The 27,225-nt window shown below is 41.2% G+C and overlaps 1 protein-coding gene across 1 annotated transcript in view; it reads right to left on the minus strand.

Annotated features, from left to right (window-relative positions):
* Window positions 1-2,311: 2,311 nt before the first annotated feature.
* Window positions 2,312-27,225, minus strand: part of tsnare1 (T-SNARE Domain Containing 1) — a gene marked incomplete at its 3' end in the record, with an annotated part of 188,010 nt that continues 163,096 nt past the window's right edge. Inside the window, exon 12 of the mRNA XM_080038829.1 lies at window positions 2,312-2,407. Within this exon, the coding sequence (XP_079894955.1) occupies window positions 2,312-2,407 (96 nt within the window). The remainder of the gene's footprint in view (window positions 2,408-27,225) is intronic.

The raw sequence follows: 27,225 nt of genomic DNA on the forward strand, positions 1-27,225 counted from the left end.
AGAAACACCACTAAGCGTGTCCTCGCAGTGCGCATGTATCCAGATTAGATTTCTCAGCCTGATGTAAACCACTGTACATTGCACTTTGTCGTGTGTAAACTCTGAAATAAAGTTGAATTGAGTAACTAGTTTCAATACTGAAATTCACCATTCTCTTAGAGACTACAACGCACACACACACACACACACACACACACACTCACACACACACACACACATGAAAACCCCAGTAAATTGGACCAGTTCTCACAGGTCTGCAGTCATTACTTTGTCTGGCCTGTGGCGCTGCTTTGTCACAGCACAGGTGAACATCAATAAAGCTTTCTTTGAACAGGTAAACAGTACAGCAGCCAGTGGTGGAATCACAAAGGCCCGTCTCTTATTTTAGCATTGAGACTGTCTTGCTGTGGTAACTGATAATGTCTAGCCACATGAGCGTCACCCACCAACCACTGAGTCTCAACATGGGGGCTGGTCGCCATGGAAGCATCGATTCAGCTTGCTGTGTTATGAATACTACGCTTTGTTCCACAGGACTTCCGCTTCCCTTTACCCCCAGGGGAAAGTACTGTAGGTTAGATCAAAACGTTATGCAAGCAGAGACATCTCAAATTGAACGTCAAGTAAGAATAAAACAGAGCTTTTCCAGATATGAATTACAGTATATGTGGTGAAAATGAGTTGTTGGTCATGTACAGTATGTTATATGACAGCTTTGTAAAACTTGACAGAATGCAATTAGTTCAAATGAAAGAGATTTTCTTTCTTTCTTCAGATTTTCCTTTAAGGTAAAGTGGATCAGTTTTGTTAGGATAAGTCACCAACCTATGGCCAAATTTCTCTCAGCTTATCTTCTGCACTATTTCTGATAAGATGATAGCAATATATTGATTGAATATATATATATATACATATTTGATTGCTGTTTTTGTTTGAATATATACTTTATATACAGTATATATATAGTATATATATAAACACTCACTAGCCACTTTATTAGGTACACCTGTTCAATGGCTTATAAAAACAAAAAGCTAATCAGCATGGCAGCAATTTAATGCATTTAGACGTGGTCAAGACAATGTACTGAAGTCAAACCGAGCATCGGAATGGGGAAGAAAGGGGGTTTAGGTGACTTTGAACATGGCATGTTTGATGGTGCACGGCAGGATGGAGCCATACTTTCATGTTGTTTACGCCAAATTCTGAACCTGCCATCTGAATGTCGCAACTGAAATCGAGACTCATCAGACCAGGCATTATTTTTCAATCTTCTATTGTCCAATATTGGTGATCCTGTGAGAATTGTAGCCTCAGTTTCCTGCAACAAAAGACCCCAGCGGGTGCCACACCCGCTGGGGTCTTCTGTTGCTGTAGCCCATCTGCTTCAAGATTGGTCGTGTTTTGCATTCAGAGTTGCATTCAGAGATGGTATTCTGCATACCCTGGTTGTAACGAGTGGTTATTTGAGTTACTGTTCCCTTTCTATCATCTCGAACCAGTATGCCCATCCTCCACTGACCTCTGACTTCAACAAGGCATTTTACGTCCACACAAATGCCTCTCACTGGATATTTTTTCTTTTTCGGACCATTCTCTGTAAACCCTAGAGATGGTTTAGAGTGAAAATCCCAGTAGATCAGCAGTTTCTGAAATACTGATTAGTTATATGAGTTAAAATGAACCGCTGTACCTAATAAAGTGGCCAGTGAGTGTATACTGTATATACTGTATATATTCACTCACAAAGTGATATTTGACGGTCCCAATTCCAGTCTTTATTATCAAACAGTAAGTCAATTAACAGCTATTCTATTTCATCAACACAATAAAATAAAGTATGGTAAAATTATAAAACAAAAATTTTGAATATTTTCATATTTTGCTAAAGAAAAACCTCCTATTTGGTGGAATCAGTTTTCTGTTACAACACACTGAAGATTGTTGGATTCAACAGGCTCAGGCTGTTTCATAAACTAAACAATCAAGAAAAAAACCCAATATATTGATTCATAATAATCGTGACAAATCATATTACACATCATATGGTTCTATCTCCTGGCTGTGTTCACCGACTGGACCAGCTGTCAGCGTCTTTATGAGCATTTTAACATTCATTATATGTGTGCCCGCATTTAAATAAAAAAAATTGTGGCTATAATTGGATTGCATTGACTTTAATAAAAGGCAAATAACAACTCTATTCATGGAACTAGTACTACTTAAGACAATTTGGAGCTGACAGTTTCAACATTCTGTGAGAGGATTTCAGTTTATAGTGTCAGATTGATCTTACCACAGTTGGCCCATCTCATTTTCTTGCTGAAACAGCGATGATGATGATGAGGATGGTGAGGACGATGGCTCCGCCCACCAGGAGGTAGCACTTCCTCTTCCTCAGCTGTCTCTGTGGGGGGACAAAGCATTTAGTAGGTGTGTGTGTGTAGGGTTGTGCCACGGTAGGGCTGTGCCATATGACGATATATATCGTCTGACGAAACAAAAATGTCTATCGTTTCATTTTATGCAATATCGTTATGTTGCAAATTACAATCTTTACGACACAAAAACAAATGTAACTCGCCGTTAAGTTATTGTGTCTTGTTCTCGTCTGAAGTATCCTCCAGGCTGGTTATGCGGGAAGAGTTTGCGGCCAAACTAATTTTCACCTCAGTGAGGGATGACTATGTTGTCAAGTCTTGTGTTCATAGAGTTTTCTATCATCTAATGGACTATATGATAGCAGACGGGGAGTAGTCCTCCATCAGTGTTGCTGAGAGGTAATCACTGGCGCTAGCCGAGCTGCCTGAAAAGATTGAGAAGGACTTGCCTACGGTGTTTGTGTCGGACCTGTTTCCTAAACTCCTGGGAGCTGACAGCTTCCCCTACGGGATCAAAGTGGACCGGGCTCACCGGATCGCGCCTCCGAGCATGCTTGGGCTAAGTGTCTTCTCAGCATACACTCTTGCTCAATCAACTCAAGGCACCAATTCATTCAATATAAGGTTGTACATGGGCTCCACTATTCATGTGTCAAATGACACTTATTCTCTCCCTCCTCCTCACCCCTTTGCATTAGGTGCAATCACTCTGATGGAACCCTGACTCATATGTTTTGGTTCTGTTCCAGACTCCACAATTTCTGCTCAAGCGTGTTTCATGTTATTCAGATGTACAGTATCTCACAAAAGTGAGTACACCCCTCACATTTCTTCAAATATTTCATTATATCTTTCCATGCGACAACACTGAATAAATGACACTTTGATACAATGTCAAGTAGTCAGTGTACAGCTTGTATAACAGTGTAAATTTACTGTCCCCTCAAAATAACTCGATACACAGCCATTAATGTCTAAACTGCTGGCAACAAAAGTGAGTACACCCCTAAGAAAAAATGTCCAAATTGGGCCCAAAGTGTCAATATTTTGTTTTGCCATCATTATTTTCCAGCACTGCCTTAACCCTCTTGGGCATGGTGTTCACTAGAGCTTCACAGGTTGCAACTGGAACCCTCTTCTACCCATTCATGACGACATCAAGGAGCCGGTGGATATTAGAGTCCTTGCGCTCCTCCATCTCCCCTTTTAGGATGCCCCAAAGATGCTCAATAGGGTTTAAGACTGGAGACATGCTTGACCAGTCCATAACCTTTACCCTCAGCTTCTTTAGCAAGCCAGTGGTCGTTCGGAGGGGTGTTTGGGGTCGTTATCATGTTGCAGTACTGCCCTGCGGCCCAGTTTATGAAGGGAGGGGATCATGCTCTGCTTCAGTATGTCACAGTACATGTTAGAATTCAATGAACTGTAGATCCCCAGTGCTGGCAGCACTCATGCAGCCCCAGACCATGACACTCCAACCACCATGCTTGACTCTAGGCAAGACACACTTGTCTTTGTACTCCTCACCTGGTTGCCGCTCCACACTCTTAACACCATCTGAACCAGATAAATGTATTTTGGTCTCATCAGACCACAGGACATGGTTGCAGTAATCCATGTCCGTAGTCTGTTTGTCTTCAGCAAACTTTTTGTGGGGTTTCTTGTGCATCATCTTTAGAATAGGCTTCCTTCTGGGATGACAGCCATGCAGACCAGTATGATGCAGAGTGCGGCGTATGGTCTGAGCACTGACAGGTTGACCCCCCACCCCTTCAAGCCCTTCAGCAATGCTGGCAGCACTCATACGTCTATTTTCCAAAGGCAACCTCTGTGTACGACGCTGACCATGTGCACTCAACCTTCGTAAACTGGGCCGCAGGGTGGTATTGCAACATGATAACGACCCCAAACACACCTCCAAGACGACCAGTGGCTTGCTAAAAAAGCTGAGGGTAAAGGTTATGGCCTGGCCAAGCATGTTTCCAGACCTAAATCCTATTGAGCATCTTTGGGGCATCCTCAAACGGAAGGTGGAGGAGCGCAAGGTCTTTAATATCCACCAGCTCTGTGATGCTGTCATAAATGGGTGGAAGAGGGTTCCAGTTGCAACCTGTGAAGCTCTAGTGAACTACATGCCCAAGAGGGTTAAGGCAGTGCTGGAAAATAATGGTGGCCACACAAAATATTTACACTTTGGGCCCAATTTGTAAATTTTTTCTAAGGGGTGTACTCACTTTTGTTGCCAGCAGTTTAGACATTAATGGCTGTGTGTCGAGTTATTTTGAGGGGACAGTAAATTTACACTGTTATACAAGCTGTACACTGACTACTTTACATTGTATCAAAGTGTCATTTATTCAGTGTTGTCCCATGGAAAGATATAAAGAAAAATGTGAAGAAATGTGAGGGGTGTACTCACTTTTGTGAGATACTGTATACGGCTACGTCCTCCATACCAACCCAGAAACAGACTATAAGTCATTGGAAACTTCTGTCGATCCAGTATGGGATGGTGATCGCAAAAAAAATGTTTGGAAGAAAGAGATAGCCCGATGTTTTGACATCTTGCTCATAGAGTTCTCCAGTATTTTATATATGGAGAAAATTCGATATGAGATTTCAGGGATAGCAGAGAACTTTGAACTAATTTGGCAGCCTTTCATGACTATATCACAGTACTGAAGGGACATTCTCGACATCTCAAATAACTTATTTTCAGTTTGACATTTGACAAACCTGTATAGTAGAGCACACCATGTTTGTTGTTCTTTTTATTTAATCTTTTATATTCATATTCCTTTTTTCAGTGTTTTGGGTGGATGTTCATTAAAAAAAAAGTAACAAGAGAAAGGCCTTTCCATGTGTCATTTTTATAAAATATTTAATTATTGAATTTACAGAAAATATCCTATATCGTCAAATTTATCGTTCTCAGGATATGAAATTAACTATATCGGGATATGAGATGCGTGTCATATCGCCCAGCAATACGCCCAGGCAAGACATGAACAAGGTAAATAATGAAGGTGAAAAAGATCTCGGGGGATCTGTGTGAATAATAGCTGGATGAGGATGATGGCTCCTGGCAGGGCGGCCGCTGTCAGATGACCAATAGGTGGAGGTGTTGAATGAGACACATGAGATGGAGGTTGCAAACAGGATATGTTTTTTTTTTTATTGTGAGAACAGTAGTTGGCTGTTGTTGAGCAGCAGTAAGTTTGTGTGGTTTGTTCTGACACACGCTTGGTTAGAGGAGAGCCAGTGGCATGGCTGTTGATCCAACCTGTGTGCCTGTGTGGCCTTGCCAGAGTGGATTGCAGGGCCAGTGCTGCGACTTTTGTACAGATGGTACTTTGCATAATGGGGTTGGACGATGTGTACCAAACTGGACAATGTTATGGAGGGGATTTTTTAAATACATTTTTAACCTTTATTTGGCGGTTGAATGGACATTTAGCGGAAATGAGGAGAGAGAGGGGGATGACATGCAGAGAACGGCCATGGTGGATTCAAACCCACGACCGCTACAATAAGGTCTGTGCCTATATGCTACGCGCTCTACGCATTTCGCCCAGGAGCGCCCATTCTTTTTCTTTTTCAAAAGACTAGTGTTACTGTAAGGAAGTCTGACCTGGATGGGATATGAAGTAAAATTGTAGGCTAAGCAAGCAACCCCACATACTGTAATATTAAAGGCTCAAACTGCGTTGGACTTTCTCGAGGTAGCACACGTATCCTAAAGTGTGTCGACGTCTGGTTATAAAAAATAAATAAATCAAACTAATACATAGGCAGTTTAAAGAAGCAACTTGTAAACATAAGCTCATGATACTTTCACTGCTGGATGTTTTAAAATACAGATAAGATTCGCCCTTCATTTGCTAAAGCAGGCACAAACCAGGTAGAAATATATCACTTTTATGTTTACCTGCAAAAGCGCAATATGCTTTTTTATTTTGAAGGAACTGATGAGTCCATTGCCAATTGGCCAAATCCTAATCAACTATTTGTTATAAATACACATATGTGTCTGTGTTTCAACCATGCACTAGTGATTAACCTAAGATAGCATGAGTCAACCAGCAATTTATCTCTTCATGAGCACTAAAATATTCAGCTCAAGCTTTTCATACACGATAGTGATTGCTGTAGTTTAATAGCCAACGACAACAGCCCTGTTTTGTGTTTTTCAACTGGAAAGTGAACATGGCTAACAAAGAAAGTGGCTTTTCAAGTGGATAACATTAAACACAGTTTTGAAGGAGCTAGAGGATTCAAGGTCACACTGACAAATGCCGAATGACTGAATAAAATGTCTACACTTCCCTCCATCAAAGAGCTGTGCAGTCATCACTGTGATGGCTGTGCTGAACATTATTCTTGTGGTCATGATGGAACCCTTAAATGACTGAGTGGAGGAGGGAGGCAACACACAATAGATTGTCAATCCCCCAAATCAAATATGTGTTCTTTTTTGCTTTTTGTTTAGCCCATTACATATTGGGCTATCAATTTGTAAGCTTATTTTTGTTCTTGTGTCCTTGTTCAAGAAAAAACAAAGAAAAACTGAGTTAAAAGTGACTTATTCTGGTGTCACCTAATTACAAAGCTCACTTATCCACTTTTCAAATATTAGAATAGCAAGATGGGTTTTAAGCCTTAATTAAAATACTTTAAATTTTTTTTACTGAGAACTGTCAACAACATAATCCAGGAGTCAATATTGAATTGATTTTAAATGAGCAGACTTTTGTGAGTATCGGGCCGACGTTCAATGAAAGGCCCAGGACACACACCCTGCGTCTACTGCACATCTGTGTCTGACTTTGTTTTCCAGTGACCGTGTTAACACACTACAGCTCCACACATCCAACGCCCTGCTGACGCTGGTTGGAGGGAGTCTGCAGCGACGCTCCACTGCACATCAGGAGGAGGAGCCTATTTTTTTCGAAGAGACGCGCGTCTCTCTCAGGTCTCTCCGCTTTAACTGATAAGAGAAATACTCTACTGAGAGTCATATTGACTTCATACTAGCAGCTTTCACTATAGTTTCACCATGTCCTGGTGTGTCCCTTTCAAAATTAAATTTCATATGAATCATAAAATGACATGAAACAACTTCATATTGATGGGAATTATCTATGAAAACTAAAATTGAGTTCTGATTTTTTTCTCAGAATTCTTAGAATGAAGTCAGAACTCAATTGTTACTTATGTGTAGCCCTAATCCTCTTCCATACATTTGTTAAACAAAAAGTAAACAATCAATAATTGCTTTTTTGGTTTAGTTATTTAAAGCTTTTATTGTGTGTAAAACTCATGTTACAATGAGACAAGGCATATTGTCATTTAAAGTAGCTACGAGGGACTTTTAAATATTTCTGAAACAGGCAAATTTTTCTCGCCTGGCACTGGCCGTCTACGTACTTCCGCTCAATTTTCATTTCCCTTCAGTAGTCAGTCTGGAGCTGGATCTCAATTCAGGGGTTACAGCCTACTTAGGCTGCATTTGAAGACCGATTGCGTCATAGCGGCGCACAAAGGCTTGTTCCATTTGCAACGATTTGCAAGGCTCCTTCATATGCGGCCGAGAAATGCAGCCTTCGTTTCACGGTTTTGAAGGCTGCAACAGATGGATCCTTCGCGGCCCAACATATCCCAAGATTCATTGCGTTTTTTTCCAGAGATGGCATAAAATAAAATTAAAAATAACAAAACAGCAACGTGTTGCTCCATCTTATTAACTTTTATCTTCCTTTCTTTTTTTCTTGTACTTTTTTTTCTTTTCGTCTGGTAGGCAACTTCTTTTTCTTTTTTCCTCCGTTGACAGGGCTGTTTCCGTTGGCAGCAACCAGGGTTGCTAGGCAGCACAGGAGCGGCGAGTCGTCACGCAAGGTAACGGCTTGTTACGTAAACCGGAAATGCTCGTAAACGGAGACCTGCGGGGACCGTCTCGTTTAACAACGCTCGTTCGGCCTTCGAATCGGCCTTCACAGGCTATAGCCTTCATAGACCGCGTCCTTCCAAGGATGCGGTCTCTGTAATGGGAAACAGTGTGGGTCGGCGGTATATTTTTGGCGGTCCAATCAGCGAACAGAGGGAGTGGCTGAGAACAATGACGTTGAGATGGTGATCCAGTTTCAGTTGTAGTCAGAAGCCGGCGCATGACATACGTCACAACCAAATGTTATGCGATTGGTTGACAGATCAAAAGACCCGCCTTCAAGTGAGTTAACGTTTGTCAATTGAGCGATTCCAGACCTTCTGTACAAATGAAACCGAGTATGATGGCCTGGTAGGACCAGGCTAACATTTTTCCTCTGATGATTATAAATTACATGTTACAGCTAACTAGACCATCAGTGCAAATAATGCTATTTTTATATAGTTTTTCTAAATGCCTTTGTCATGGGTACGCTTACCCAGGAAAAACAGCTGTCGTAGTAAAAACACTACCACTTTTGTCCAAAGGGGGCCTATAGAGTTAACATAAACGGAAAGTTCATTGGAGCACCTTTAACCTTAATTTTTTTTCTTACATTTCCTGTGGTAAGAAACTGGTGAGTAAGATAGCAGCCTAAGTTAATCCGTACAGAGAAATGAAGCACATAACAAAAAGTGCTTGATCACAGCACAAGAACTCTGTGGAAACTACACAATCTCATGGTCAGTTGCATTTTAGTTTATTCAGTTAATAGCTCTTCAATGGTTTCCAACACTATTTTCTGTTTCACTTCTCTTTTTTTGCACTTGGCATAATTTAAATTTGAAATGCTTCAAACATTTCCCCCATACAGCACATGAGCTTCTTTCATCATGTCAATTAATTGCCATGTCGGAGAAAAAGAAAAAGAAAAAAAGTGTTGACTGTGTCAAGCAAAAAAATATGAAAGCAAATAGAGTGAATAGTAGGGGGTTAATAATATTTATATTTCCTAGTCTCCGCAAGCGGTGAGGATGTGTCGGAGCACAGAATCTATGTTGTTTGAAATGCCTCTTTTTTTCCCTGGTCTTCTTTCCCCCAGTCTGTTTTCTGCTACAAAGGCAGCGAGAGCAGCAGCGTTAGACCACAGCCCGGGCTGGAGTCTTTAAATCCTGACGCGCTTCAAAGCACGGGGAGAGCAATTCATCTTCTTATCTGAGACTCAAAACAGGCTTTCTGTGTGGAAGAGCGAGGGAGAGAGAGGGAGGAGAGAGAGAGAAAAAAAATGCTGTCGAGTAATTTTCCGTTTAAACGTTCCACTCCACAACAATTTGCATAAGCAGCCCTGCGTCTGTGATAAGAAGATTGGTAATTTTCAAAGGCTCTGTGGGGATTGAGAATTAAAAGCCTTTTTCTCCACTATCTCCCCTCTTGCAGCTGGCCACCGCAGATTCCCCAGCGTCTCTCACGCGTTTCCTCCTAAACTATACGCTGCAGAAACTTTCCTCTCTTCCCTCTCCCTCTGACACAGCCTAGTCTCTCCCTCTCTTTACATACTGTATTTCTCTTCCATACTCCTTCCTTTCTCTCTTTAAGTCCCCCACCCGCTCATCCCAGCCATTGCTGTTATTTGAAGAGAACAAGAAAATAAATAAGGTAGAAGAGGAACAAAAAATGGCTTAGTGTAACAAAGAAGGTTTTGCAGTATTTTTAAACCAGAATGTTCCAGTTTGCAGGGCATGGTACCAGGTTGAACAGGGGAGACCCGCAGAGGGAGAGAGGAGGGAGGAGAGAGGAGGGATGCTCTTATCACTAGTCACTTCATCTGCCTTAGAAGCAGTCCAGGCTGCAGGCCATCTGGGAGAAGACACCATCTCCCTCACCCCTTATTATTCACTTTTTAATGTCTCATATATGTATATTTATAACTTTATTTAACCAGGAGAAACTCATTTAGATTATAAAGTTATTGTCAAGGGTGACCTGGTCAAGAGGCAGCAGCATAATAAAAACACAAAGTTACAAGAGGACCAGGGTAATAGATCTAAAATAAATCAAATCAATTCACATTACATAAATTTTAAAGATCCATTTTTGGAACCAGGAAAAATTATGTAAATAATGACATCTTAAAGAGACTGTACTTATTCTTTCACTTCAGATTTAAAAGCATTTACCCAGATGAATTCATCAAGTCATTCTGCAGCGTATTCCATTCAGAGGGGGCAAAGTACACAAACAGCTGTTTTCCCTCTTCTGTGCACACATTAGGGACAGAAAGCAAAATTATGTCCTGAGAATGCAAAGAGCACTTTTCCATGTGATAAGAGAACATAGGTAGTGAGGTAGAACACCAAGCGTTGCCTTATTAATAATGATATACAAGTGACAGAGCCTACACAGTAAATTCCCCAGTGTTAAATATGCAGTGTCAAACTCCATTAACTCTATCTGAGTTAATATAACAACAGCTGGAGTAGAATGCCTCCTAGTGTTGGTGTCAATTTCGGTAGTTAAAAACGGGGTGTAGAAAGTACTCTATAAGGCTTTAAATAACACTATACAGTGTATTTTTAACTCTATTTTGAGTTAATTTAACTCTAAAATTGTAACACTTTGAAGAGAGTTAATTTAACTCCAATTCTGAGTGGGACCAAATACACTCGGAAATGGTGTTAAATTGAACTCTTTTAGTGTTATTTTAACACTTCAAAATTTACTGTGTACGGAGCAGGAGAGTATAACTCTCTGGGAGGCCTAGATTGGCCATCGGGAGTACAGGGAGATTTCCCACTGGGCAGGTCTATCTGTGTGTGTGTCTTTTCATTGTTTTATTTAGGCTTTTTTTTCTTTTTTTTTGGACCGGCCCACAGAGTGGGATGATTGGCCCAGGGGTTTGGGGGTAGCGGCAGCTGCCAGAGAAGTCAGCCAGCACTTCCCAGACTGGACTGTGTGGGCGAGTTACCGTAGTGTGAGACAAGGGAATATCATTATCTTGGCAATAAAACATCTTTGGTAGATGTCATGAGTATTGTCCAATCAGCGTTAAGATCAGGCACCGTAAAGCATCACTGCTGCCGCTGTGTGCGTTCAGACTTTAGAATTGGCTAAAAGTCTCAATCAAAGCCTTTTTGATAATAAAAAATAAGAAATGAGAATCTTTGATTAAACGCTGTCAATGCGTCGGAGGTGGATGTAACTTACTCGGCTGAAAACAGATACTAACGGAGGGACGCAGCTCACTGTACAGTCCCTTTTATTTAGTCGCATTGTCAGTTTGCCGACATGGCTCTGTGTATTTATACTCGAGACATAGGCCTACAAACAGATCGCGGAAGCTGTTCCCGTAGACAACGTTAACGGGCAGGATATCCCCAACTATCATTTTATCCATCAAACCACAGAGTTTTTTCTGAGCGGCGGCTCACTCGCTCACACTGGCGAGGTCTCCCGGTGATTTTCACCGTCACAGCGATCGACTCGCTGCTTTGCCCGGACATAGGCTTTGTGTGAAGGTGATTTAACATCACGGTCGTAGACGAATGTTATAACTTTATGCTTTATTTTGCACTGCACTGTTGACCCACACAGGACTCTTAAGTGAAGCTGACATTTTAATGAGCGCACATTGCAGTGAGCTCACAATCAGAGCCGGGCCCGAGGCATAAGCGAATTTAGTGTTGCTTAGGGCCCCCGACCGCCAGGGGCCCCCCAAAAAAACTTTTATTTTTTTTTAGTTTGTGTGTTTGATATTAACATCATATAATTGTATCATACAAAAAAATTAATACAATGTTTTGGTCTAGATAGTTAATAGCCCAATAATTTAATTAGTTCATCTGGGAGGTAATCTGAGTTTAACTGATCACGCCACGTTCACGTCCATGCACAGTGTGTATTGAGTTTATTTAAAAACATTTAGAAATGGGGCTGCCTTCAGATGCCCATGCACTGTAAAGCCTATTTCAGCCTTGTCTGTGGATAAAAAGATAGCTGGACAACAGAGTTCTTCTGCTTCGTTCTTCTCACTGCATTTAAATGTATTCATTATATTACAGAGAAATGTGTCCTGTAAAAGAAAAAGAGCACCAAGCCCAACCCAGAGGACCCTGCATAATATTTTATTTTAAATTAATATTTTTATGGAAAATCCATGTGTATTTCTTCAATAGCTTCTAATTCATCCGACCCAGTGTCTCCAAATTATTTGTTCACACAAAATTCCTCTGTTTTAGCCTCTTAATTTCCCTCTCAAAGTGCACCAGATTCATGCATTTCACTTTAAAAAGTAAACAAAAATCTCCCTGGGGAGCATACCCCCGGACTCCCCTAGGAGGGTCGGGATCACAGCTGGCTACTATTTTCACCCAACTGGACATTGGAGGCAATAGTGGAAAACTCTGATTGAGTGAATGATATTTAACAATAGTCAATAATTTGAACAGCGCAAACACCCAAGCCCCCCTAAAAGGGTCGGGTGTGTGTCACCTTTTTCACCTCCTATGAGTTTGCAGGTCTGGCTACTGTTTTTGACCTTTGGAGAAATGCATTTAATTTTTTTCAGGGGGGGGGAAACGTTTTTAACAGACTTTGAGTTCTTAAAAAGTGTATGTTTCATCTAATGTATTATTAGTATAATGAATGTTTTACACTGTTAATCGCTATAATTTGTGCATTCAAAAAATTCCCCAAAAGTTGAAATGTAGTACAGAGGTGTTATGCTACAGTCCCCTCCATAAGTATCGGAACACTGAGGCCAATTCCTTTATTTTTGCTGTAGACTGGAAACATTTGGGTTTTACACCAAAAGATGAATATGAGACAATAGCTCAACATTTCAGCTTTCATTTCCAGGTATTCACATCTGGATCTGATACACAACTGAGAAGATATCATTATTTGTAAAGGAACACCACATTTTTAGGCGAGCAGAAGTATTGGAACAGATAGACTTTAAATAAATTAAAGTGAATAAAACATACTATTTTGTCGCAAATCCTTTGCTTGCAATAACCGCATCAAGCCTGTGACCCATTGACATCACAAAACGTTTGCATTCTTCTTTTGTGATGCTTTTCCAGGCTTTCAACGCAGCCTCATTCAGTTGTTGTTTGTGTTAGGGGGTTACTCTCTTAAGTCTCCTCTTTAGCAGGTAAAATGCATGCTCTATAGCGTTTAAGTCTGGAGATTGACTTAGCCAGTCTAAAACCATCCACTTCTTGCCCCTGATTAACTCCTTCATTGTGTTTTGGGTCATTATCTTGCTGCATGATGGAGGATCTTCCAATCAGTTTGGTTGCATCTTTCCTTAAATTGTCAGACAAAATGTTTCTGTAAACTTCTGAGTTCATTTTGCTGTTGCCATCATGTGTTACATCATCAATGAAGAATAATGAGCCTGTCCCAGAAGAAGCCATGCAAGCCCAAGCCATGACATTGCCTCCACCGTGTTTCACAGATGAGCCTGTATGTTTGGGATCATGAGTAGATCCTTTCTTTCTCCAAACTTTAGCCTTTCCATCACTTTGGTAAAGGTTCATCTTGACAACAACACAGTAACACATGATGGCAACAGCAAAATGAACTTAGAAGTCTACAGAAACATTCGGTCTGCCAATTTAAAGAAAGATGCAACCAAACTGATTGGAAAATGCTCCATCGTGCAGCAAGATAATGATCCAAAAAAACTGCAAAAACAACAAAGGAGTTCATCAGGGGCAAGAAATGGAAGGTTTTAGACTGGCCAAGTCAATCTCCAGACTTAAACGCTATAGAGCAGGGGTCCTCAAAGGGCGGACTCCGGTCCGGATCCGGACCCAAACGCAATGAAATTCGGACCGAGACAAAAATCAATATTAGGCTACAATTGTTTTCATAGTGATCCAAGCGAGATTTTATTGGCGTATGATTTCTGGATGTTTCCAATCACGTATCTGCCTCGTTGCCAATGCAAATGTCCTATCAGCGATTGTACTGTATAAAAACATCACTATGACAACTCAATTGTGGCCGTGACTGCTTTTTTTTTTTTTTTTTTTCATCCGCGAGTGTTTTTTTCCTCCGCCGTCTCTCGGCTCGTTACTCAGTATGGCAGTGAAGTTAGTTTTATGTTGGCCATTTGACATTCGTGCTTCTTCGCTCCGGGTGGGTAAACCTATCGAATATTCAAATTCAAACTAACTTCACCGCGGTCACACAGCTCATTAGCTAACGGTGAGATTAGCGAACGGTGCTTTTAGTAAAGAGAAAAATCATGGCGTGCTCCAAATTTGACAAAAAGCGAAAAGTGGATTCCGAAAATCGTGAGTTTAAAACAGAATGGACCGACAAATATGCATTTGTGCTGCCTGTGGGGAGCACGAAACCAATGTGTTTAATCTGTAATGAGACAGTTGCCCTTGTCAAAAGTGGAAACGTAAAACGTCATTATGAAACAAAGCATGGCCACTTCGAGCAGAACTATCCACAAAACTCCGAGGTAAGGACCACAAAAATAAGCCAAATGCAAGCATCATACCAAGCAACACGCACTATGATAGTCAGGTCAGCCACACAGCAGGAGCGTGGGACTGAAGCCTCACTGCGAGTGGCATGGGTCTTAGGCAAGCACAAAAAACCATTCAGTGACGCAGAAATCGTGAAGGAGTGTATGAATGAAGTAGCAACCGCTCTGTTTGAGGGAACTCAAAAAGATGACATCATACAAAAAATAAATCAAATACCACTTTCTGATGCCACTGCAGCAAGACGCACTGAAGTCCTTGCTGATGATTTATTGGACCAAATGAAATCTGCTGTTAAAAAGGCTAAATGCATTTCATTGGCTTTGGATGAATCTACAGACAACACAGATAATGCCCAACTTCTGGTGTTTGTCAGATTTTTTGATGAAGAGAAGGGGGAATTCTTCGAAGATGTTTTAGGCCTCACAAACCTTCATGGGCATACAAGAGGGGAGGACATTTACGAAGCAGTGATGGAGATGTTGAAAGACAGAGAGATAGACCTGAAGCATGTTGTTTCTGTTGCAACTGATGGAGCCCCAAGTATGACTGGGAGAGAGAAGGGATTAGTGGCCCGCTTAAAAGCTCATCACCCTGACCTCTTAGCATGCCACTGTGTTATTCACCAGATGGTTTTGTGTGCCAGCCTTGGAAAGGAGTACTCAGAAATCATGACAACAGTAATGAGACTTGTAAATTTTTTGAAGGCATCATCTGCTCTGCAGCATCGTTTGCTGCGCACATTCCTCACAGAGGTTAATGCAGAATTTGATGATTTGCTTTTACACAACAATGTCAGGTGGCTCAGCAAAGGCAAAGTGCTGGAGCGATTTTGGACACTACGGAAAGACCTAGAAACGTTTCTGTTGAATCAGAAGAGTCCAAAAGCAAAACCATTTCTGGAATTCCTGCAAAACAAGGAACAAATGGAAATTGCTGCATTTCTATCAGACATCACTTGCCATCTCAATGATCTGAATTTGACACTCCAGGGCAAAAATAACACAGTGTGTAACCTCATGTCATCTATCCGTGCTTTTCAAAGGAAACTGGAAATATTCAAAAGTGACATACAGGAGGAGGGCCTGCTTCACTTCCCAAAACTGAAAAGTCAAGCTTCAGCAACACAGCATCACAGTCACGTGGAATTCCTGGACAAATTGATTGAAAATTTTGAAACCCGGTTTGGAGATTTCCGTCTGGGAAAACAGGTCTTACTGTGCATTGAAAATCCATTCCTGGTGAAAAATATCAAAGAATTCTCGATTGAAGCCCTGAAGATCTGCCCATGGGCTAGTTCTGCTTCTCTTCAATCAGAGCTGATTGAGCTTCAGGAAAACCTTGCACTGCAGGAATCTCTGTGTGACCCTGCAACCTTTTGGACGAAGATGGTCCCTGCAGCATGTGTCCCCGTCTTGGAGAAAATGGCCCTGAACATTCTGACCATCTTCCCTTCTACATACTCTTGTGAGTCAGCCTTTTCAACGATGACTGCAGTGAAGAACAAATACAGGAGCACACTCACTAATGAACACTTACACCAGTGTCTACGCCTGGCCCTCACTCGTTTTGTGCCCAGATTTAAAAAACTGGTGGTGGCACAAAAACAGTGTCACTTTTCACACTGATGTGGACAGAACACGTCATCCTTTGTGCATAGTTCAAATGTTCTTTGTGGATTTACTGCCTTTTATTTTGTTCGGAGTTCTAATTTTGGAATTACACCGTCACTGTTCCGGACCCCGGACAAGTTCGAAATTTGGTAAGTGGACCTTTTGAGTTTTTAATTGAGGACCCCTGCTATAGAGCATGCATTTTACCTGCTAAAGAGGAGACCGAAAGGAGTAACCCCCCAAAACAAACAGCAACTGAATGAGGCTGCGGTGAAAGCCTGGAAAAGCATCACAAAAGAAGAATGCAAACGTTTTGTGATGTCAATGGGTCACAGGCTTGATGCAGTTATTGCAAGCAAAGTATTTGCGACAAAATATTACGGTTTATTCACTTTAATTTATTTAAAGTCTATCTGTTCCAATACTTTTGCTTGCCTAAAAATGTGGTGTTCCTTTTCAAATAATGATATCTTCTCAGTTGTGTATCAGGGGCCGTATTCACAAAACATTTTATCTTAGCGCTAAGAGTACTCATAAGGAGCACTAAAAGTTCTTAGTAAGGAGTAATTTCTTAAAACCTATTCACAAAGCTGATAAGATCAACTTTTACTAAGGAATGGGAGGAACTCCTAAGCTGAGAATAGAGGGCGGTGTTGACCCTGTTGCTATGGATGATGTCATGTTCATACCTTCTATGCCCACAGTGATTGGCTGAGAGGGAATGAGAGCTAAGAGTGAGTTTATGATAGAAACACTGTGGAGATATCCATATCGTGTCGCTGTATTAAAGTGAAGAGTTTTTATATACAATTAATGACAAGTGACACTGATTTAACATGAAACCAAGATACTGCAGGGTTTCCCACACATTCGTTCACAATTAACCTACAATAGCGCCACATAGGTCTATTAATTTAAAATGTTACAATGATTTGAATCGGAAAAAATATCCTCATTGAACAGCTGCACGCCATGCACTCTCACTGTATTTCCCTCAACGGCGGACTATGCCGCAATAGTCAGACAGCGGCAAACCAGGAAATTCGCAATTTAGAAACAACAACTGGCGAAATCGTAAAGTGCATGCGGAAGGAAAAAGGCGAGACACGCAACTATACAGTAGCGGACCTGTGGAATGGAGGAGTTGGAAGCGCCACATATGGGCCTACTCTAGTAACAAATTAAACCCAAACGTGACACCAACAGTAACTTTCAGTGCATCGTAAACCCAAAGCAACTGCAGGAAAAGGAACTTAATACATAATTTTTTATATAAATATAATAAATATAAATGTGTCTATACTTTCTAAACATAGCTTTACTAAGATCATTAAACCCTTACAGCTATTAAGGTACCTTTTGTAAAGCTCACTAGCATTAAATCTCTCCAAAATGCCATCAAATGAGTGTCTGTGATTTACTCTTAGTGACTTAGGAGTCCTCTCGAGGACTCCTAGCTTTTCATAGATTTAGGAGCTAGTTTTAGCGCTAAAATGCTTTGTGAATTACACTTATCTTAAAAAGTTAGGACTCCTAAAATTAGGAGTGAAACGCCCCTTATTTTTGAGAGTTACTCCTAAATCAGCACGTTAGGACCTACTCTTAGCCTTAAAATGTTTTGTGAATACGGCCCCAGATCCAGATGTGAATACCTGGAAATGAAAGCTGAAATGTTGAGCTATTGTCTCATATTCATCTTTTGGTGTCAAACCCAAATGTTTCCAGTCTACAGCAAAACTAAAGGAATTGGCCTCACTGTTCCGATACTTATGGAGGGGACTGCATGCTGAGGGGAAAAAGTTGGTGTATGGATAAAACAAAAGTATGACAAAGTAAATTTGAATGGGCTTAGGTCACGAGTCATGGAATACATGATACACGTGACTAACATGTCACTGAAGATACCACTGAAAAACTAAAAATAGCTCTTCTTCTGTGATGGGTTCAAGGGAGATTTAATGCTTCCAACTGTTTCTTGCCCAACTCCAAATATTCACATCGCACATTGATTCTAAGAGGCATAACATTTTGTATACAATGTTCTATATTGTTTTACTTTAAAAATAACAACTACAAAGTCAAAGTATACAGACCTTGGTCTAAATCTCAATAAACATAATTATATTAGCAAAAGATCATATGCCAGATAAACGACATAAAAGCCATGCCAATATTCAATATGACATAAGACTAATAGCGGATAAAGTTAAAACCTTCTTGAAGTAAATTCTGGCCCACCTCTGCTCAAATGTCATTTTTGTGATATCTACTAACACCAGATAAGAGCAGACTAAACAGGAATCTTCCTCTCCAGCTCCAGGGTGTCCTGGCCTTCATATAACAGCAATCTCTAGATCTGCCTTAAGGCCAGGACACACCAGTCCGACTACCCGAAAATGGAGACTGCCGATTCAGGGAGCTCCAGTCTTCCCGTCGCGGCCGAAAAAGTGCAAAGAACACACCAAACCGCTAATGGCCCGAAAAAATACGGAAGCCGGAAATGATGGGACGGCTCTCTAGACCATAAACATAGATAGAAATACGTATTTATATTTATGGACCATAAAGAGCACCATTTTTAGCAGAGAGTGTCGAGCATGGTGTCGAGCAGTCAACAAGGGTTGATGCATGTGAGTACTCGCTGAACGAAACAAACAAACAAACACATTAAAACGATGGCTAACTGTTGTTAGCTGTTTGTGCTACCCGCCTCACTTCCGGGCTTCACTGATTCGCTAGCCCTCCACAAATCAAATTGCTCCAACTGAAAGACTGCCCGCCGCCTCAAAAGAAGCCTGACGATATCTACGACGACCGATTTCACGGCACACACCAAACAGATTTGTGTCTGTGCCCCCTCCCGACTCTACGACGGCGATTATCGGGCCGGTGTGTCCTGGCCTTTAAGCTCGCCTCCTGTTGGATGGGAGGTGTCTGCCAACACATCCTAAACAAGGGCCTGAGTCGCCGACACTGGCTTGTTTTTGCAAGCATGACCTAATTCATCTCTTCAGTTTATCCTTAAAGCTCTCATATTATACACTTTTCGGTACTATTATACACCATATTATATGGTCTTAGTGGTCCCTAATACGTTTTTTTTTAATTGTTTGCTGAAAAAAACTTTCAGATAATTTATTGTACTATGCTGATGTTCAGCTAATCTCACAATGGCCTATTTTTTTAAAAGAGCTGCAGCTCCCCTCGTAAATATACAATCTTTGAGCTGCCCCCGCCCCCTGTCCGGAAGCGAAGCCAGATACGCCTCGCCCTCTGTCTGTCAGGGCCGTGGACCAATAAGAAATAGGGGTGTGGGCTGCACAGTGGAAGCTTCTGGCTTTCCAGCTTGTGAGGTCAGAAAAGGGGAAAATTCTGACTGGAGTATATTGGGGGGCAGGGGTGGGGGTTTCAGAAAGGGGGAGAGTGAGAACAGGAGAGATTGTTATTTTTTAAAATATTTTGGCAGTCTCTAGGCACACCGTGGACCCATGGATATGTTAGAACACATTTAAAAAGTGCATTTAGCATAATATGTGACCTTTAAGGGAGTGTCCAACACTTATGTGAAACAAACAGTATTTGGCTGATGGTATCTATTTTTTATTAAAATCTGTTATGACACTATCTGTGGCACATGACCATTTGTGTGTTCACAGACAGGATGTCGCGACAAGATAGAAACAAGCAGGAAATCATGGTACATTTTCACATTGTTAATGGTGTTGAAAGGCAATGTTTGTGTGTGTGTGTGTGTGTGTTTGTGACATAGCAAAGAGACAGCCACATTGAAGTATGGTGTGGTAGAATATGTTTTAGTTAGTTATAATTTCTCTGCATTTGAGGTGGTTTTGCTTAAGGGTTCTGCTATGGTTTTGGAACTCTGTAGACATTTGTATGAAATCAAAATAATCTATTTCTTAAAATGTTTGAGAGGTCAGAGCATCACTGAGCAGCGACCCCTCCCAAACATTGGTAGTGGGACGTTGTAAAGGATTTCTATTTTAGTGAGTGCAAATACCAAATCCATCTGCCTGTCCATAGGGACTGTGCCCAAACTTCCATAGGACACAAAATAAATGTTAGCCACATCACATTATCAGAACCTCCAGCAGCTTAAGAACTGGTCGAGCAGCCTTTAGCTCCATTGGTGGCCTATATGTGTGTTTGAACTCTTACCCTGTTTTTATCTTTCAGCATCAATATTTGAACTAGTGCTTTGGTTGGCAGCAACAGCAGTTAACTGTTTTGAACATTGAACTTAATACCCTGACATCCTTCAACCGCATGGCAAAATACCACCAAGGCCACGTTTAGGCTGATGTTTAAATAGAAGGATGCCAAAGAAAAAAGGCTCTAGAAATGAGCAGTGTCCTTGTTGTTCAGAGGCTTGAAAGCAAGGAAGAGAGAGGAGTTAGAGAAAGGAGAAAAGAGGAGAGCATACATCGCTTGTTCACCTTTGCATTTTCTAATACATCTAAGGCCCTCTACATAATTCAGAAAAAGTGAATTATAACTTCAATAGCTGATAGAACAGCCATTAAAACCAATTGATCTTTGCCTTCCACACATGGAAGACAAACTCGCAGTGTCTCAGGGAGAAAAATGACTTACCTCGTGTGACATGAGAAATATCCTCATAATACAACAATAATGCAAAGCAATGATAATGGCCATAGAATTATTTCCCTTTATGGCATCTGGTTGGGAAAATTGGAAGTCCATAAAATAAATTATGTTTACAGCTGAACTGCTTCACTTGTAATCGGCTTATACGCAATTTACATAAAACTCAGAGTCCCATGCAGTCACCCAGATTATGATATTTGAGAAAAGCAGCAAATAAACACAGACTTCAAGGCCACTGCTGGCATCCAGGGAGAAAGCCCTGGGATAGCCACAGTCAACAATGGAACAAAAACATTCACCAGCATCAACACATTTGGCCCTTTATTAAACATGGATTGGCCTCTTGTTGAAAACAGCATCACAGCCGTTCATGTTGTGTAGCTCTGACATGGTGGAAACTCTTCTGACCTCAACAACATTATGAAAGAAAACTAGCTAGCTTGCTAGTTTACACTGGAAACCGAAACGGTGCATCCGCAAAAATATTTTTGCAGATGCAGCCTATCATTCACATGACAACAGAAAATGCCGGCTTAAAAAAAGCAAACTTTTGAAACCACCTCCACCAAGGGTGGAATCTTTTGAAAACACAACTGTATTGAAACCTTGTAAACTTGCGAAACTGGTCTCTCTGGTAACACTGTTGTCACGGCTCCACTCGGCACATACGTAGTCTATTACATTTGCTGTCAAAATACCCACATCAGGGTCAGGGTAAACTTTATTGTCCTGTTAAGGAAATTTGTCTTGGGCATTGTGCTACATTTTGCTTAACCAGTAGACAACAACAATATGACACAGTAAAAACACAGTAAAACCTTGGCCACATGCGAGTTATGAAGTTAGAAGACAACATGCACGGTGTATCCCATAGATATAAAGACAATTGTATTCATATCTATGGGTGTCTCTGTGTCACTATCACTGTGATAAGCGGAGAGTGCCGTGCAGGGCTCAAATATAACACTCGCCAAATGAGTATATTTAGTCGAAGTGATTAGTACGTTTTTGAGACCACCCACCACTTTTTAGCTGGGGAAATATTTGTGCTCTGCTGGTTTTTCTAGCATAATAAACTTGTGTCACCACCGGTAATGCCAGGGACATTGCTTTCTACTAGAGGTGGGCATAGATTAATTTTTTTAATCTAGATTAATCTAGATTAATTTTGGAATTAATCTAGATTAATCTAGATTAAAATGTCTCATTTGAATTCATTCATAATATGTGTGTGCTCCTAAATAATGACTCAAAGTAAGTCTTTGAGAACGTGTTTCTCAAGCCAGGTGGCGCATCAGACCAGGGGCTCATCTCCTGTTTCCAACATGCATCACAAACTGCTTGAGGAAGCTGTTCTACTATGATAATTGGTGATGAAAATAAATAATGTTCAACAAGATGTTATTTAGTAACGCGTTACCGGCATCGGACCTCTTTTTTCAGTAACAAGTAATCTAACGCGTTACTATCTCCAAACCAGTAATCAGATTAAAGTTACTCATCAAAGATAGATAGATAGATAGATAGATATAGATAGATATATACTTTATTTATCCCGAGGGAAATTCAGGTATCCAGTAGCATAAAAACAAGACATACATTAAACATACATTAGGCTAAAATTAAGATATATATCTAAATTAAAATATAAAAACTAACAGTACCTACAATAAACTTTAACTTAAATTAAGATATAAAATAAAATTTTACAGATATAAATAAAGTGTCCATTGTCTAAGTGGAAGTCAAAGTCACTGTGCGTTACTTTTTCTGTAATTTTCCTTAGTGAAACATTTTACATAACTGCACAAATGACTGCGATTGCGATTTTATGTAAATAAATGTGCACGCATGTGTCTCTAAACGCTCCAACTGCTCCAACCGCTCCTCTCGTCTTTTTGGTAGCGCCCCTCGTCTCTGTCATGCAGCGTGTGTGTGTGCGCCTGTGTCTGTGTCTGTGTGTGCAGCAGCATTACGGCCGAACTGTGGCGCAAAACAAAGTTTCCCCCCCCGATGAAATATAGCGTCTGCTATGGGGATATTTAGGATTCGGGTACGGTGACGTTGACGTTGAAGAGATAGGAGTGTTTAAAACTTGGAAACTTATAGTCACGTGGCGACCGGTGGCCACACACACCCACCCTGCGTTCCAATACCCGATTGTGTCGTGGGCAAGTGATGGAGAGAGAGAGCGGCGGGTGTGTGAGAGAATAAAGGCTCCTCAAGTGTCAACAACGGCCCCCGGCTATTATTATCTCCCCTGAGCCGAACAGGAGGTGGAATAAGAGATTAACGGCGATATTTTTTTTATCGCCGATAAGAGTCTGGCGTTAACGCAGCACGTTAACGCCGATAACGGCCCACCACTACTTTCTACATTAAAAAACACTATCTATAGATCAGCGCGCAGCAGTTAAGTTACTGTTGAAACAGGTGCCGGTTTCCCGATAACGTCCTCTCTTACCAAAGTTGTTTACCTCTGTAGTCGTGGTTCCCGAACGGTCTCTTAGGAGAACCACTCCTTACGTTGCTCGTAGATGGCGCTGTCCAGCAAGAAACTGCTGAAATCGATTGCTCAGAGATCGATTTTATATTTCATGTTCATTTCATGCACTATATCAATTAAAACAGACGGCCAAAGTATCCAAATGAGCTAAAATCCTAAATGCAATAAACAGTAACATGGCACACTTATTTTAAGGTAAGCTCTAGTTGATTATTCATAAATTTTTTCACACGTTTACATGTTTTGAGGCGGAGGATCCGACACACTCTGCCCGGCTGCTGTCAGCTGAGCCGGACGAGCCGTGTGGAACACAGTGAGGAGGTTCTAGTGTTAACCATGGTCGAACATACTACCATTGCCTAGAAAATATAGAAACAGCGGAGGAGATTAAGATTAAGATTGTTTCCAGCAATTACTTTCTTCATGAATGACTTTAAACCATTGGTGAAACACAACACTGGCAATGTGGCAGTTACATGCACAACAGGGTTGTCACTCGTGTCCGTTTTACACAATGGTGCTTTAACAGAAGGAAATGTGTAGGTCTGAATCTCTGGCGATGCCACAGCGATTGCAGGAACTTTCACTTGTGTCATTAAACTAATAAATCATCTGACTGTATTTCATATCAAAGGGACACAGCGATGACTGTATTTAACTGATAAAAAAACGATCCGACTGTAGGCCTATAGGCTAGTATATCACGTTAGTATTTTCATGTTGACGGACGTCGCATCCATTCAGTTAATGCTGATTGTCAAGTCAGTTAGATGACTAAAAAGTACTTGTTCATATAGTTTGAACACTTTGTGAATCAGAGTGAATGGTATAGGTCACACTATATACAGATGGATCGTTTTTAACGGTTTGTTATTAAATACAGTCATCGCTGTGTCCGTTTGATATGAAATACAGTCAGATTTATTAGTTAAATGACACAAGACAGAGTGCCTGCGATCGCAGTGGCATCGCCAGAGACACAGACCCCACATTTCCTTCCGTTGGACACTAGAAGCACCATTAGTAAAACGGACACGAGTGACACACCTACGTGGAAACGAAGCGTACTTGCTTAGTGGCGGCGACTAGCGTTAGGAGCTGAAACATCCCTACGGTAGAGCTAAGAAGGCTCTGAGGGCGCTCCAGACCAACCTTACCAACGTATGACGTACGAAAGAGATTCGTAGCAAAGAACGTTTCGGGAAACAGGCTAAATGTTAAGTAGGAACTCTACGTAGGGGTTACGATTGACGTAGTGTTAAGAAGGCTCTAAGAAGGCTTCTGGAAACCGGCCCCAGAGCATTAAGGCTGCGGTTTCACATTAAAAGCATTTCACAGGTTTGACATTACTAGCATTTCACTGTACAAATGTGAGTAGACTTTTATTTTGAAGTAGGCCTAAGAGGAATGTCCGCTGACAACCCCTTCACAGCTCTGCAGCGCTCCAGTCACTACCAGCATGTCTTCTGTTTTCACAAGTTCTACACGGTGAAAAAAGAGGACAAAAAGCTTGTCATGTGCAATACTTGTAACCCAAAGCTTACACCAACCGCTTAGTGTCATTAATTTTCGGTTACAGTAAGGTTGTATGCATCAAATTGTACCGAATAGCTGTCTACTAGGCTAAGTGTCACCGCCGACTACTGGCTTGGCATGCGTAGCCTACTAGAGATTTTGGCCCGTTTTCTCTGAAACCATGTGCACAGGTGAAGTTTTCAAATCAATTGCGTCTGAACGTGGAAACTTTTGAAAACATAAAGGGGAAAACTGTTGCGTACAGTGTAAACTGCCCCTTAGGATGACCAGTAATGTCCAAAACTGCTCACTTAAACAAACCAGACACTTTGTTAAAGAGGACCTATGATACTTTTCGACTTTTATGACCTATAAACGTTGTTATAATGATTTATAGTCATGTTTAAACATACTAGAGTATCAAGTCATTACGTACATGCATTTCGACGTATTCCCTGCTGACCGTCTGGGGTGGCTGTGCAGAGCACTAAAAACTATGGCAGCCAGTCGAGCCGAACTTGTTCAAATTTCCGGGATGTGTGAGTCACGCAGGGATCGTTTCTGTCATGTTTCCATATATGGTAATGCTGCAGCCTGCTACTCAGGCAAGCTCCCAGGTTGCTATATATAGCAGAGGGTGACATTACTAGCCCAGTGCTCGTTTAGCTCAGCCGGTAGGGAGTTAGTTTATGAAACAATAGACCCGAGTTTGCGTCCCGCCCGGGCTGTTTCTTTGCAGACTAGACATTCAGAATGTTTTCACTATATGTTATCAAAGTAGGCCTACAGGTTCCTATCGTTTAACACTGATTCAGTGTCATAAACCTTTTTGTATTATTTGTGTGCCACTGTCACCTGCCATTTATACTAATACTAGTACCTTACAAAGCATAAAATTGTCATAAAATCTATTACACCAAATACCATTGCTGTAGTACGCTAACTGCTAGATGCACCGGCAAAAGGAGGGGGGGAGCACAACTTCCCTTCGCAAGGTAACCAATCACAACGGAGTTGGGTTTGCAGGAAGGGGGGGAGGGGGCGGGGATGGCAGAAGCAAAGTGTTTACAGGGCCTCGCCAAAATAAGGTTGCTCTATAGCAGTTTTTAACAAGAAATTAAGACCAGAAAAGTAGTATAATAGGATCTCTTTAAGTAAATCTGTACAACTGCTTGTAAATATGCAAATATGTAATCAGCCATTCACATGCATTCAACTCTAGCATTAAGCATGCCACATGGTAAAGGCTATCTTCAAACCAAGCATCAGAATGGGAAAGCAGGGTGATTTAAATGACATTAAATGTAGCGGTTGGAGGCAGAGGGCTGGGGACTACTTTATATTTGTATTAGTATTAACAGCTGATTAGTTGGATTTGACACATGTCCATCTCTATGGTTACCAGATAACTGGACCCCAGGAAGACTAGTTTGCCGCTTCTGCGTCAACTAATGGGGATCCACAATAAACAAACAATAATTGCCAAAAAAGAGATAATATAATGTACAGAAGTTAGCTGGGTGATAATGCTGTCCCCTAGCAGCAGTTTAGCTTCCAAATGAGCTTGGTACTGGCCCGTGTTGAGGAAACAGTCCTGTTTGAAGTGAACAAACACACAGCACTGTGTGGAGCAGCGTGGGCCAGACAAAAAAAATATATTAAAACCTCTCGTAGAGAGCGTATGGAATGAGACATGCGAATAAGTGGTAGGGAGAAGGAAAACAAACATCACTCCCCGTCTATCCACGGAAACGATCGTGAAAGTGGTCAAGTGAAGGGGGGGTACTAAACAGAAGTAAAACCAGAGCAAAAAAGGCAACAGTGCAGAAGGAATATCAAGCTGCAAACACAGAAGTGAAGAAAAGTGTCAGAAGAGACAAAAAGAAGTACATTGAGCACAACAGGCAGAGGAAGCAGCAGGAAAGAAAAACCTCAAGGAACTCTACCTTACAACAAAAAAGCTCACAGGCAAGTTCAAACAAACTCAAGTACACATTAAAGTTTACAGGGAACACTCCTCAACCAAGGAAGACCAACTAAAGAGGTGGACGGACCACTTTAGAGCACTGCTTAAAGAGCACCTATTGTGCTTTTTCATCTCTTCTGACCTATAAATGCTGTTATAATGTATAACATTATAACAGCATGCTAAATGATA

This window comes from Ammodytes marinus, assembly GCF_949987685.1.
Source record: "Ammodytes marinus genome assembly, chromosome: 13".
NCBI lineage: Eukaryota > Metazoa > Chordata > Actinopteri > Uranoscopiformes > Ammodytidae > Ammodytes > Ammodytes marinus.